Source organism: Silurus meridionalis, chromosome 1 (assembly GCF_014805685.1).
Source record: "Silurus meridionalis isolate SWU-2019-XX chromosome 1, ASM1480568v1, whole genome shotgun sequence".
In the NCBI taxonomy this organism is placed as follows: Eukaryota; Metazoa; Chordata; class Actinopteri; order Siluriformes; family Siluridae; genus Silurus; species Silurus meridionalis.
Genome location: NC_060884.1, coordinates 24,480,573 through 24,493,438, shown reverse-complemented (window position 1 = coordinate 24,493,438; position 12,866 = coordinate 24,480,573). Strand labels below are relative to the sequence as shown.

The 12,866-nt window shown below is 38.9% G+C and overlaps 2 protein-coding genes across 3 annotated transcripts in view; one reads left to right on the top strand and one right to left on the bottom strand.

Moving 5' to 3' along the window:
- The window catches only part of nme7 (NME/NM23 family member 7), a 38,003-nt gene extending 33,705 nt beyond the window's left edge, over positions 1-4,298 (top strand). For both annotated transcript variants that reach the window (XM_046844713.1, XM_046844703.1), the window contains 2 exons: positions 3,429-3,536; positions 4,199-4,298. In XM_046844713.1, the coding sequence (XP_046700669.1) occupies positions 3,429-3,536; positions 4,199-4,231 (141 nt within the window). In that variant the 3' untranslated portion in view covers positions 4,232-4,298. The remainder of the gene's footprint in view (positions 1-3,428; positions 3,537-4,198) is intronic.
- Position 4,299: 1 nt separating this feature from the next.
- On the bottom strand, positions 4,300-12,363 carry atp1b1a (ATPase Na+/K+ transporting subunit beta 1a). Its single transcript, XM_046844761.1, has 6 exons — positions 12,101-12,363; positions 8,859-8,987; positions 7,026-7,181; positions 6,325-6,512; positions 6,080-6,160; positions 4,300-5,899 (listed from the first exon to the last, which is right to left on the bottom strand). Exons 1-6 carry the CDS (start codon positions 12,192-12,194, stop codon positions 5,642-5,644), a joined length of 906 nt encoding a protein of 301 aa, XP_046700717.1. The 5' UTR covers positions 12,195-12,363; the 3' UTR covers positions 4,300-5,641.
- Positions 12,364-12,866: the final 503 nt, after the last annotated feature.

Here is a 12,866-nt window from a genome sequence, read left to right as displayed (position 1 = left end):
TCCATTCTCATTAGTCTGTCATTAGAGTAAATACACTGTGTAGCAGCAGAGGGATACAATTATGTGTACGTGGATTATATGGATACTCTCCAGGTATGCTTTATAATAAAGCCCAAAAACATGTAGGTCATAACCAGTTGTAATGAAATGGCAGTTTACATTAAAGTATCTAGATGAAGTACAGTCAGCCCCAGATGTTCTACATTTAAGAGTATGTGCACCAATGCTAATTAAGCTATCGTAGCAATATGTGAACATAACATTACATGTCATGAAATGTATTTATTTCTTTATTTTTTTTACACAATATTAATGACTTATTATTTATTTTGTGTGTGTGTGTGTGTGTGTGTGTATGCGAATTGACCAAACTTGAAATTGCATTGACCCTCTGTCACCTATCAACACAGGTGACCCCTAACATCATGAAGCAAAATCAGGCTCATAATGTATCTTTAAATCGGAAACAGTTCTAATTGTGCCATTAAAAATATTCATGAACAAGCAGTTATTAGTGATTATCAGCTGAGATGCAAGTTACTCATCACCCCTGCCTGGTTATGTTCCACTTCACAAAACAGTTCAGTCTAGAACTGAAAAACTGCCCCGGTTTTCTGACCGCCTGTCGTATAAAGCACTGTTTGTGCAGCTCGTTGACTATGATAAAAATAGGTCCCCCACTTCTCCATAGCCTGAAGTCTTTTTATTCTTTTTGATTCAAGTAGCACAGCATATTGGTTGATCTGATCATAAAAAGCAACCGACAACACAACAAACCCTCTCCGAAGACTTGGTAGAACATATCTGTCTGTCCCTCAGTTTCTTTTTCTCAGTTTTTGCTTCAACGGGAATAGCATCAAGCAGACAATGACGTATATTGTGTCGGTGGCAGTGTAGGAACGGTTGATGTTAAATCTTATTTGTCCCTGAGCCGTGCACCCGTATGACGTCATATGTGCTCAGTATTGATCTTTTCAGTGTGTGGGATGAAATGGGGGAGGCAGTGTGTTTGTATTATTGAACACACAAGTCTTTCTAACATCAACACATGCAAACAGAAGAAATGTTAAGGGTTTTTTTCTTTTTTCTTTTTTTTTCTTTTTTTTTTTTTTTTACCCCAAAGTGCAAACTAAATATTGTATTCCTTATGCCACAGCAATCTACCACAAGTTTCTGTTGTTAAAAGCATATAGACATAAATCATAGCTATTATCACTATCATCTCTAAATTGTGAAACACTTTATACAAATTCTCATTTTTAGAAGAAACAAGCAAAAACAGGACGGATATCATTACACTGGTGTGACCTTGAAATATTTGTAATGTAATGAATGGACCAGTAGGCTTTGCTCCATAACACACTAATGCCAAGATTCTAATGATGAATTATGTGCTCTGGAACTTTATTTTTCCTCAAACAGTAATTTAAGATAATAACTTTCCTTTATGGTATGTGTGTTTGTTATTACCAATAAAACCTTCCTAACCTTATAATAATGTGTTGGTTTTGAGGGTGGGATTACGAGTCCTCCAAGCTCCTGAGAAATTTCAGCTTTGCACTGTGTGGTGGGTGACAGGCGTGCGGCTTGGGAAAGGGTGTTGCTATACGCTTTCTTTGAGGCTTATTACCATTATGATGAGGCCTCTCCTGTGAGCATCACCAGGGGAGGTAGATCACGTTTCCGCACGGCAGGGATTAGAGCAGGACAGCAGTGCCCATGCCCTGTGTACTCAAGCGTTTCACTTCATCATGTTCTGTTTTGGCTGCAGCTAGTCAGCCAGCTGATCTTTCAATGTGAAACACATGTGAGCAAGAATTAAAGTCCAGCATTCTACAGAAAGGGCAGCGGGATGGCAGCTGTGTGAACAGCAACACGACAAGTGCGTGGACACAAACTACTACCTTCCAGTGAGGCCTAGATTAGGGGTTACTTCAGTCAACGCCTGGCCTGATTTGCTATAAAAATCATCTCGTTTACGTTCTCTACATGCAGATGTGACCACGTCCCAGTTTATTTTTAGTGGCTTTGTCGTGTAGTTTAAAGCAGCGTATTCACGTATTTATCTTGAAGCTCAATTGCTATTTATACCTCGACACTTTTGAATTCTGGACTCCGATTGGTCAGAAGGTGTTGATTAATTTTCTTTCAGCAGCAGCTCTGACAATAGTGCCGTAGTCGAGGGAGATTACACTGCTATATTTATGCGCACGTCTTAATACGTTGTCGTTTCTATAGCAACACCTCATTCACAGGGGCTGGTGTGAACGGTGTAAGATAATAATACAAAATCTGAAAATAAACAGTTTAGGTGTTTATGGTGTTTACTAACAAAGAAAAATGTGATCAATAATGTATTGAGACTTGCTTACAGAAAGCGTTTAATTCACATTTTTGGAAGGAGTCTCCAAGGTCAGTGCTTTTAACAGTCACATGTAAAGCACAGAGGTTAAGGCTCTGGGTTACTAATCAGAAGGCCCTTGAGCAAGACCCATAACCCTCTGTGCTCCAGCTAACATTGCCGGGGTATGTGAAGAAAGAATTTCAGTGTGCTTTAAAGTACGTGACAAGTCAAAAGCACCGTATAAAGCTGCTCCTACCACAGGACAGTATTCAGGTTGGAGGATGTTGCACTATAAAAATGTGGGAATCCTGGTTATTCACTGAATCGATTTTGAATAAAGAAAAGTTGTTTTGATTAAATGCAGTCCAAAATAAAATAAAATAAAAAAATGAATCAGAAGGTAATTTCTGTGTTACAAAAGCAATAAAATGAATCAACATGGGCCTGTGCTCACAGAGAGACTTTCTGTAGCTCAGTATATAAACGTGAGGACTTATTTTTCTCTCGTTTTCTGAATTAAAACATGTCTGGAATGCTGAACAATCTACTCTGTGCCAGTCCGCTTCTTCTAATAGATGCTAGGATTAAACTCCTGCTTATCTGGAACTTATTCGATGGCTGGGAGTTTTACGCTTATCTCCTCTTCTCATTCATTATTCATATCTTTTTTTTTTTTTTTAAACAACAGCCCTAATACGAAACCGTGAGCTTGTCACGCGTATTACGCAACTTATTAGGCAACCTGAATGGTGTTATCCTTGTCATGTCCATGTGATTCTGATTGAGCAAAGAGGTATGAGCAGATGTAGCAGAAGTAACTAGTGCTGTTGTTTTACGAACAAATGTGAGTAATCTGATGCTTAAAGGAAGTAATCTGATTCCTCAGCACTGCAAGGTACAACTGATCATCAGACTGCATGCATCTTAATCTGAGTGCTCTTCGGGCTTATTTTCTGTTTAAAGGAAACAGATGGTTTAGCAAGGTGGACTCAGTCCAGTCTTAGGTTTAATTTCATTGTTGTAACTGCCCGGTATCAATGAGCTGCCATGTATTTATATTATCATTCCATGCGTTCAATTGCAGGAAATTGCACGCCATTTGCGGCCCGCAACTTTACGAGCTCTTTACGGCAAGAACAAAGTGCAGAACGCGGTCCACTGTACCGACCTTCCTGAAGACGGGTTACTAGAGGTAAGCCATCTCTTTCATTCACTTTTGTTTTTGTCATGAACTGGGGCAGTGTGAGCTGGACCTAATGACGCTCGCCTTCACAAATAATTCCACCTCTCGCGTCACACGAGACTGAGACGCAGGTCTCATGACGGTCCACTGTGGGCTGACTCAAACCCACAGCATGCATAATGTCTCTGGGAAAGAGGTGCAGGAGAGGGTGGGATTAAGTGGAGGAAGGGCTTTGTGGGGTTTTTTTCAGGCAGTAACTTTGGCCCATTCAGAATCATTGTTTCACACAAGCTCCAGATCTGTGCAGCCTTTTTAACAAACGGCTCCTTGTTAATCATTCGCCTGCTGGGCACCTCAACCAGCACATTCTTAGAGAGGCCAGGCACATGCGCACACACACACACACACATCATACAGAGAGCAGTCTTTCACTGTGAATCACTCTTGTAGACACGCACACACACATGCTAACACATTGTAGGCCTTCACGAGTGCTTGGGAAAGTCAGTGGTTGTGAAATAAGCCAAGCTGCTTGTCTGTGGTGCTGGCATGATAAAGTGCTGGGGAAAAAACTGCAGCTCAAGCTGACTGTGCAATTCAGAACAATTGGACAATTATTTGTTTAGTTCTGTTTTGTTGTGTATATTTATGTGATGTCTCTCTTTTTACAGGTCCAATATTTTTTCAAGATCCTAGATGGCTGATTTGTAGATGACATAATTGCACATGAATGATTGTATGGTTGTTTAAATTAAAAACAAAAAAGCAACAGTCTGGTTTGTTGTACATTTATTTGTTTAGGCCTTACCTGTATTAAATAAAATGACAAGAGCAGATGCAACTCCTGACAGATGTTTTTATGTTCAACATTGACTTTTAAGCTCTTTTAACATTGACTAAACATCATATTACATGGGGTACTGCATTGGATCTGATAAGTTTCTAACTCCGAACCAGTGACTTTGGTATCTGGATTCATACAATACACTTTTTTTCCTGCAGAAAAAAAAAAAACTTGTACAACTGCATAAATATAAAATTCTTCCACCATGTAAATGGCTAAAACATTCATTAGAAAGTTACATCACATTGTGATGTCTCCAGCAAAAAAAAAAAAAAAAAAAGCAAAACAAAAAACAAAACAAAAAACAAACAAATTTTTTTTAAATTAAAGCACTGAGTTGCCACGGTGACCATAGGGAGGAACAGTCCTCCATTCTAGAATAGAGAGGATCCTCCAGACTAGATACACACAGTTCTACACTTGAAGAAAAAGAAAGTAAAAGCCTTATACAGAAATGTCATTAACCCCAAACTCCCACACTGCAAGATGATCAAATAAGAGAAGAAGTGATGTAAAAGTACTTTCCCCACAATCAACAAAATAAGTCAAAAAGAGAAGGAAAAAAAAAAAAAAAAAAACAAATATTCCATGGAGTGCAGTCATTTACTCACATACGGACCTGGGGATATCAGCGCGTACCATGCCACTTTTATTTATTGTACAAATATACACACACTCACAACCATGTACAAGCATACACTCGCACATACACCCCCTCTTACACTCAGTCAAATACACACACAGACACACACACACCTTGGACCACTAAACTGACTGACATAAGACAACAGAAATTATAACATGGCTTGGAAAGGACCATTGTATGCGACTACTGCACTGCACACTCCGAAAACATAGAGCGAGACCACACTAGGCAGAAATACTCAGGGACAGCAACACTGCTCGCTACATCAGTAGTGGAATCATAATTTACAGTAATGAATGAACATGTCCCATGGCTCAAGGAATATTCTCATTTACAGTAGAATAAATACTTTGCTATTGCTACTCTTCCTGTAATTTTTACATTCTAACCCTAGTCATATGCAGAGAAAGCTAGTGTAAAGCATACAGATTAAGTGTAGGTCCCGTATGTTATGAAAGTTTGTTCAAGACTAGTCGTGGTTGGTTTGTTGTTGTTTTTATGTTTGCTTGTTTTTTTTTTTTTAGTTTTTTTTTTTTTTAAATTGAACTTTTTTTTCATTGTCATCTGTCTAAATGATTACGTTTTGAAATGGGCAGAGTAAAAGTGCTATTCTCATAGCTGTGGTCATGATTTGATCATGATTTTGAAGTCAAAACGTCCCTGATAACGGTCTTTTTCACTGTAATCAATGTTTTCTCCATATACTTTGCACTCAATACGGAGCTCCTCGTTAAAGGTAATATTGGCCAACTGGATAGCCACAAGAGGCTGGAGGTAATCAGGGTGTAGCAGCTTGCCATAGTATGGATAGTACTGCAGTGGGTATCCTTGGGCCATGCCAAAGTACTTAATATCTCTGATTTTGCTAGCGTCCTCTTCTTTCTGTAGAACAGAGAGAAAAATAAGGGTGTTCAAAAAAACCAATGTATAAGTTACAATAGCAGAATAGGATAGGTCAGGTGAAATGGCTTTTTTATTCTCACTATGTGTTTGTCTGTGTGCATACTTGGGTATTTCTATTCTGCGAACTATAAAGTAAAATGTATGTTAAACACTCTGTACCTTGCTGTTGCAGAAGATGGGAATCACAAACTCTGAAACCATCCCAAGACCCACAGGGAGAGATACATTGGTTTTTGGAGGCTAAAGAATGAAAGAAGGCATCTGTAAGCTGCAAATAATAGCCAAATACCCTGCCTAATAAATGCAGGTATTATTAGATATTTATTCTGATTTAAAACAAAATGTGTAACAGTGACTTTTACTTTTCTGAGGATTCTTCTTTATTTTCATGAGTTGGAACTCACCCTGGGTCTGAAATTGACGATCCTGTTCAGCTTGACAATAAGGCAGGGCTTGCCATCCTTAAAGCCAAAAGTCTTGTCCACAAGACCTGAGCATTCTTGTAACAAGGACCTCTTGAAGCGACAGGCCTTTCTCGCTCCTGATCCACTGTCCTCCAAGTCCCCACGTTCAGTGTATTTACTTGGAACATCTAAGCACGCAACACAACAAGACAGGATTACAAATAAAATCATACCCGATATTACTGAAATGAGCAGACGGCATTAGCCTGCTCATAATTCACTGCATGGATAATAACAGATTCTTCATATTTTTATGCTACCAATCTATTTAACACCTCCGCATTTGATATGTTGAAAAATTAATGTTACTAATTGATCAACGATGATTCCACATATTGTTAATTCCATGTTGCTTTTGATAGAGATTAACATTTTTATCAGCTCTGTAACCCATCTATTGATTTTGATTCATCTATGCAAGTATCTACTTCTATACACAATTCCATACATCTAAAACATACTCCGGCATGATCTTCTACTAAGCAACAATGGGTTTCTCTACATTATTTAGTTGTTACATATATATATATATATATATATATATATATATATATATATATATATATATATATATATATATATATATATACACTTTGTTATGAACAATGTAGGCGCCAACTAGCTGTGAAAACCCTGCGTACCACCACAGTCTTCAAATTTCATGTCATCTGCCTGTTTCTCGTCCAAGTATGGCTCCAGCAGCTCCTTCATGGATTTTACATATAGTCTATAACTGTCTTCCTCTTGCATGCTGTAGGAGATCTCAGATTTTTCAGAGCGTGGGGTGTGCGATAAACCTGAGGAGAGAAGACACAATGGACTTTTTTTTTTTTTAAATACAGCACACCTGTGTTCATAAAATAAGACTTTAATAACTTCAAAAGTAAACCCATGTTTTCTGCATTTCCCCAAATGCACAAGCATTGAATATTGACACATCTGCTCTACTGCATTAGTTATACCCAAATCCATTCATTGTCATGGTTAGCTATTTGGATGAAACTCCCGTTCTCAGCCTGGCAGTAATTTTCCACCCAGCTCGAGCGCAAGGCCAAATTGGGGCGTGGTTATGAGCACAGTCTGTAAGGGGGAATGAGTGGGAGGAACTCATGTATCGCTTGCAAGGTCATGATTCCTGTTAACTGTCTTTCCATGGATGTGCATTTCATGTTTTTATACAACAGCTCCAATTTTCTTTTAATGCCAAAAATCTTTCAAAGAAAAAATACTGAGAGCTGTTTTTCTTTCACTACATGAAAACTTGTACAGACTCGGCCCCACTGTGCCTGAGCCAGCCCCCCCTTGCTTCACCTCACGTGTTTCACTCACACAATGGAAACTTTTAGCCCCTGAAAAAAGGGTGGGACTTCAGAGCAGTGAGCATGTCTACCACCTCCTTCTCTTATCATGGCTTCCAATCGTAGCGCGCTCTACTGGGCTCCACTCAGCACCTACTCATGTTCCTTCTTTCACTGAACCTATCTGCATAGAGGCTGCTCAGGGGAAATGGCACCAGCATACTGTCTAACACTGAATACAGCTAAATATATGCCAAGGCAACAGAACACACTGTGCAAACATTCACTGGCCCAAAACTGTGAAGGCTGGCCGGGCAAACGCCTGGCAATAGAAGAATAAGTACTCTAGCAATCCCTGAACGTCCTCCAAGATTAGCAGGACGACTTCAAATACTGTACTGCTATGATGTCATTTTCTTTTAGTGCCAAATGTCAGTTTCTTTCCTCAGATTTTACATGTTCTATTTTGTTACATAAGCTTTGCAAAGGTTGATTCACCATAAACCAGTGAACATGTTTTATGATCTTTATATCAAGAATGCATATACAGTTTAAAGCTAAACCACAATCGGTCCCTCTATAAGAAAAGCAATGCTGGCATGTGATGGTAGTCATCAAGCTGTGAAGAAAAGCAGCAGCATTCATTCCTCTTATAGCTGACTAGAGAGTGGGACAAAAGATAAAATGGTTGAAAAGCTCACTCTCCTTTCAGAACATGAAAAAGCTAGAGTAAGGAGAAGTAAAGATTTACTACTGATATGAAATATATAAAAACTGTTCGATTATTACAGCTGACCTGCATCATCATAGCGTTGCCTAACATCCTCAGTTTCATTGCTGATGAAATAATGATGCATTATAACTCATCAGTAACCTGTTGATGGTTATAGATCTACAAATGACATTTTTTAAAGTTACTAAACAGACACTATTAGGTACATTCTAACGTTTAATCCCAAGACAAACATAGATACTGATGACAAATGCTAATTAAAACGTCAACAGTGTCATGATTTTCAGCACAGTGGGTCGCCAGGAAATCGCTAGTTAGAATCAAAACTAATTATCGAGGTCTTTATCTATTTGATGCAGTTTATGTATTTTACATTTGCCTTGATTAACAAACTGATGCTGAAGTGTGCCACAAAACACAAAAAATGTGTTAAGGTTAATTACCTGGGGGTGCAACTCTGTCCTGGTATGTGGGCTTGTAGTTGCTAAGGGTCATGAGCATCGCTTGGATGGTGCCAATAAAAATTCCAGCCAAGCAGCCATAGAAGATTACATAAAAGATGAAGATTTTAACTGCAGAAAAAAAGAAAGAGCAAATTACTGATGATCGAAAAAAAAAGAGGTTTACAATAAACACTGTGTAGCACCATTTCTCATTAATACCATTACAGATGAGTAAGAAGAAGCAGGGTTATTGATGGCCAATTTAGCATCTCCATAATACTGATGGTTAGGTGTGGATTATAAAATGTTCAAACTGTTACACTCTGATAGATGAATAAAATAATTGTGTCAACAAAATACAGTTCAGTATATAATCACTTGAAAACATTTTGTTCGTTTTCTGAGACCGTACACTGAAACCCCACTGAAGAAAACTCGTCCTTTACACCCTAATATTCTTTCATAATGGTACATAATGGTAAAGCAATGTCTCATTTCGTAGTTACATAAAAAAAAAAGAATTGACTTCAAAATGCTCAACTAAGCAAAAATCAGCTGTGACATGTGACTCGCATGACTAGGGGCTTCCTGATTTTCCATGTGAGGAAGTTTGTTTCCCACAGCAGCTGTATAAAGTTTGAAAAATGACAACGCAAGTCCAAACAGTTCAGAAATCTCTCACTCGGTTGTGAACGCCGGTGACAGAGAATAACACGGCTTGCACACCACCATGCTTTCGGAGCTCTGTCGCATTTTCCTCTCCATGATAAGAACGACATGAAGTCAGGGCCCGACGATCTAAATATGCCCTACGGAATCTAAAAATGCCCTGCTCTCCGCCCACCCCATCCACAGTGCAGACAGGTTCAGCTGCTTGCCAAACATGTTGGGGGCTTTATGGTGGTCAACCTTTCTGCTTTTCTGACCTGCAGTAACAAACAGTTTACAGATCTGCAGGAAACACCTTTACAGACGCATTGTTTCAAAGACAATACAATAAAATACCAATAAGTGGCTTCGTGTGAATCATTTTATGAGTGCGACTATAAGAAATAAAAGGTGCTATGGGTGGGCTTGCCATCCTGGATTTGAGATACGTGTAGCTTATGAAGTTTTACGATTATTTCGCTTTCAGAAGTCATAAGGCACCTTCTGAAAGTTAAATAATCTGAATCTCATACAGGCCAAAGATCAATGCTTAGCATGGTCACGTGTACTGAGTGAGAGTTTCATCATGGAGACGGTAACAAGCAGATACTGTAGGGAATTCATAGAAGGAAGGGAAAGAAAGTGTAGGTAGGAATTGTACAATGTGAAGATTTGAGTCGGTTATTCGAGTTGGAGATGATATTTAGGTGCCTCATTTCCTTCTAAGCTCCTCCTCCGTTTCTCCAAACAGCACTTGAGAAACTCGTGGCGCATTGTAACTTAAGTTTTATATCAATCTATAACGTGACATCTGAATATTCGATAGAAGACCCTTCTCTGTCAGATTAATACACCCTGAAGATCAACTCCTAGAAGCTTTAAAACCTGTAGTGCACTCCAGTTGGGGTTAAAAGCTATGCTTAGATATTGTGTAGCCGGTTAGCATTAGCTCACTTTTTTTTTTTTTCAGCAACCCAAGCAAAACTCTTTTTCTTCCCTGTCGTCGCTTATACTGATTCACCAAATCCAGGACTTATTTATTATTATTATTATTATTATTAAACAAATAGCAGTTCAGGATGAGAAGTTTGGAAGTCACGTTGCTAGTTGACTCCTGAATGAAGTTACAAGGCATCCGGCAAGCGACAAGTCACTCAGGCGGACACATGCCACCATTTTAGCGGCTTACATTTGACACAGAACACGGCGCTTTTCTCCCCAACACCACCTGTTGAGACGACGTGAATGTAGTCTTTAAAAAAAAGACTTCACGTGGCTTGTTTCGCGATTTGGATCTCGCTAACAAATTAATTGTAGGACCTGAAATGGAGCGCGCGCGCGCACATTGTGTGTGTGTGTGTGTGTGAGAGAGACAGACTGAGAGCCATGTGTCCTCCTGTCTCACTTCCACCACACAGCAGATAGACAGAAAGGAATGCTCTCGGGTGATAAACTATAATCTCCGACTCGCCTCACGCCCCAAAAGAAAACCATAAAAGCACCCAAAGTGCTTAAAAAAAGTTTCTCAAGTGAAAAGTAAAAGGATGAACGCCGTTACCTGAACCAGGAAGCACAAACAACGAGGTTAAATGGGAGGTTTAGATAGTTTGTGTCCGCCATAAAGTGTGGAGAGAACGAGCAGTGAAAAAAGAGCAGGCCTGAACTCACCTTGATTCACCTTGGAGAGAAGAAATTCACCTTTGTGTAAAAAAGGGCTATAATGCTTAAACCCTACACCGTAATGTCACTGTAATTACACAGTAGCGAGACAACAACAACAAAAAAAGGTCCTGGCAGCACAAAACCCGTTACTGTCCTCAAAACATCAGGGTCTGATCCGAGTTTGGACCCACAACCCTGGTACCGAACAGAACTCCTCTTTCTATCACTATCTCTCAATATTAATCATCATCATCCTAGTGATAATTAACATCTTACATTTAAAAATAAAATAAAATCAGAAACCATTTGTATTGTCTTGTAGGTCCTGGTCATATCAACATTAACTATTGATTTCCTAAACCTACATAGAGAGGTAGACGGGGATTTCGTTTTTATTTTTAATTATTAATAGTTGCACTGACACACATTTTATTCAGCATCTGCTGAACATCAAGGTGTTCATATATAATATATATATATATATATATATATATATATATATATATACACATACAGACCAATCATTTATTTTGTATTAATATACAAAATATATACGTTATATGTGTATATCTTTATAAACCAGTGTATAGCAGGCGTTAGATTTCTGTCTATATCAGTGTAAAGGCGGTGCACTATCTATCTATCTCTCTCTCTATCTATCTATCTATCTATCTATCTCTCTCTCTCTTTTTTCCGCTAAAAATGAAAGTCACGACGCAGCGTGTTGAGGAAAGTCACAGCGAACAGGTGCTGTGAGACCTGTTGTCTTGTCTTGTCTCTAGTAGCCTTTACTTTTATTTCCTTTTCCTTTTTTAGTCCCCGTTTTGAAACCGAGCCACTGAACATGTAAAACCCCACACTTGGCGCTCCAGGAGAGGGGCAGCAGCGCGCCTGAGAGTCGGAATAGAGTGAATAAAATGTCAGACACTTACACCAACTGCCGCCGGTACGTCCTAAAAACTCCTTCTTTTCAGAATTCCACAGAAAGCTCTTCCATCCGCTGTTGCCCTCCTTATTCGCGGACATTTTTTGTTAATTTTTTTTTATCTTATTGTAGCGTGTAGTTCCCTTTTGTGCGGATTAGTTTCGGGTTTTGTAGGTAGTCGCTGCTCTTTAGGTACCTTGCCCACGAGAGATGTACTCCTTTTGGTTGATCGTTTGCGAAAGGACAGAACTGTACCCGGCTCGTGGCTTTGGATCCGGCGATTTATACTTTATGCTGACCGGCCACGCCCACAGAACGTTCTTATAAGTCACCTTCAAAGCAGAAGTCCCGAAACTGACCAATCATAGAGCGGCTCGTGTTTTGCGTCACAATACCTTTTACTAGGATCCGACTTCGAGCTGCAGTCGACGTGCGCGCGCGTTCAGTTAACAATATATATATATATATATATATATATATATATATATATATATATATATATATATATATAATATATGTAAGTTAGTTATCGTATACTATTCACACGTGAAGAAAAGTGCAATCACGTTTCACACAGTCATTTTCTCTCCCTGGTTTTCTGTGTGTTGAAGGTTTATTACCTCAGAAGACTATCTGAGGATTTCTTTTTTCTTTTTTTTATCATTGACCAATATTCCTATTAATGGCTTTTAATAATAAGGAACTGTTCCTGTGATTACTAACATTTTATACCAATTTTATTAATTTATTATTCAGGACTGGGTTTTACCTGC

Coding starts and splice junctions, on each gene's coding strand:
- atp1b1a (XM_046844761.1), bottom strand. CDS start 12,194: ATGTCCGCGAATAAGGAGGGCAACAGCGGATGGAAGAGCTTTCTGTGG. Junction 8,988..12,100: donor ACGTACCGGCGGCAGTTGGT/GTAAGTGTCTGA, acceptor TTTTTTCTGCAG/TTAAAATCTTCATCTTTTAT. Junction 7,182..8,858: donor GGACAGAGTTGCACCCCCAG/GTAATTAACCTT, acceptor TTCTCTCCTCAG/GTTTATCGCACACCCCACGC.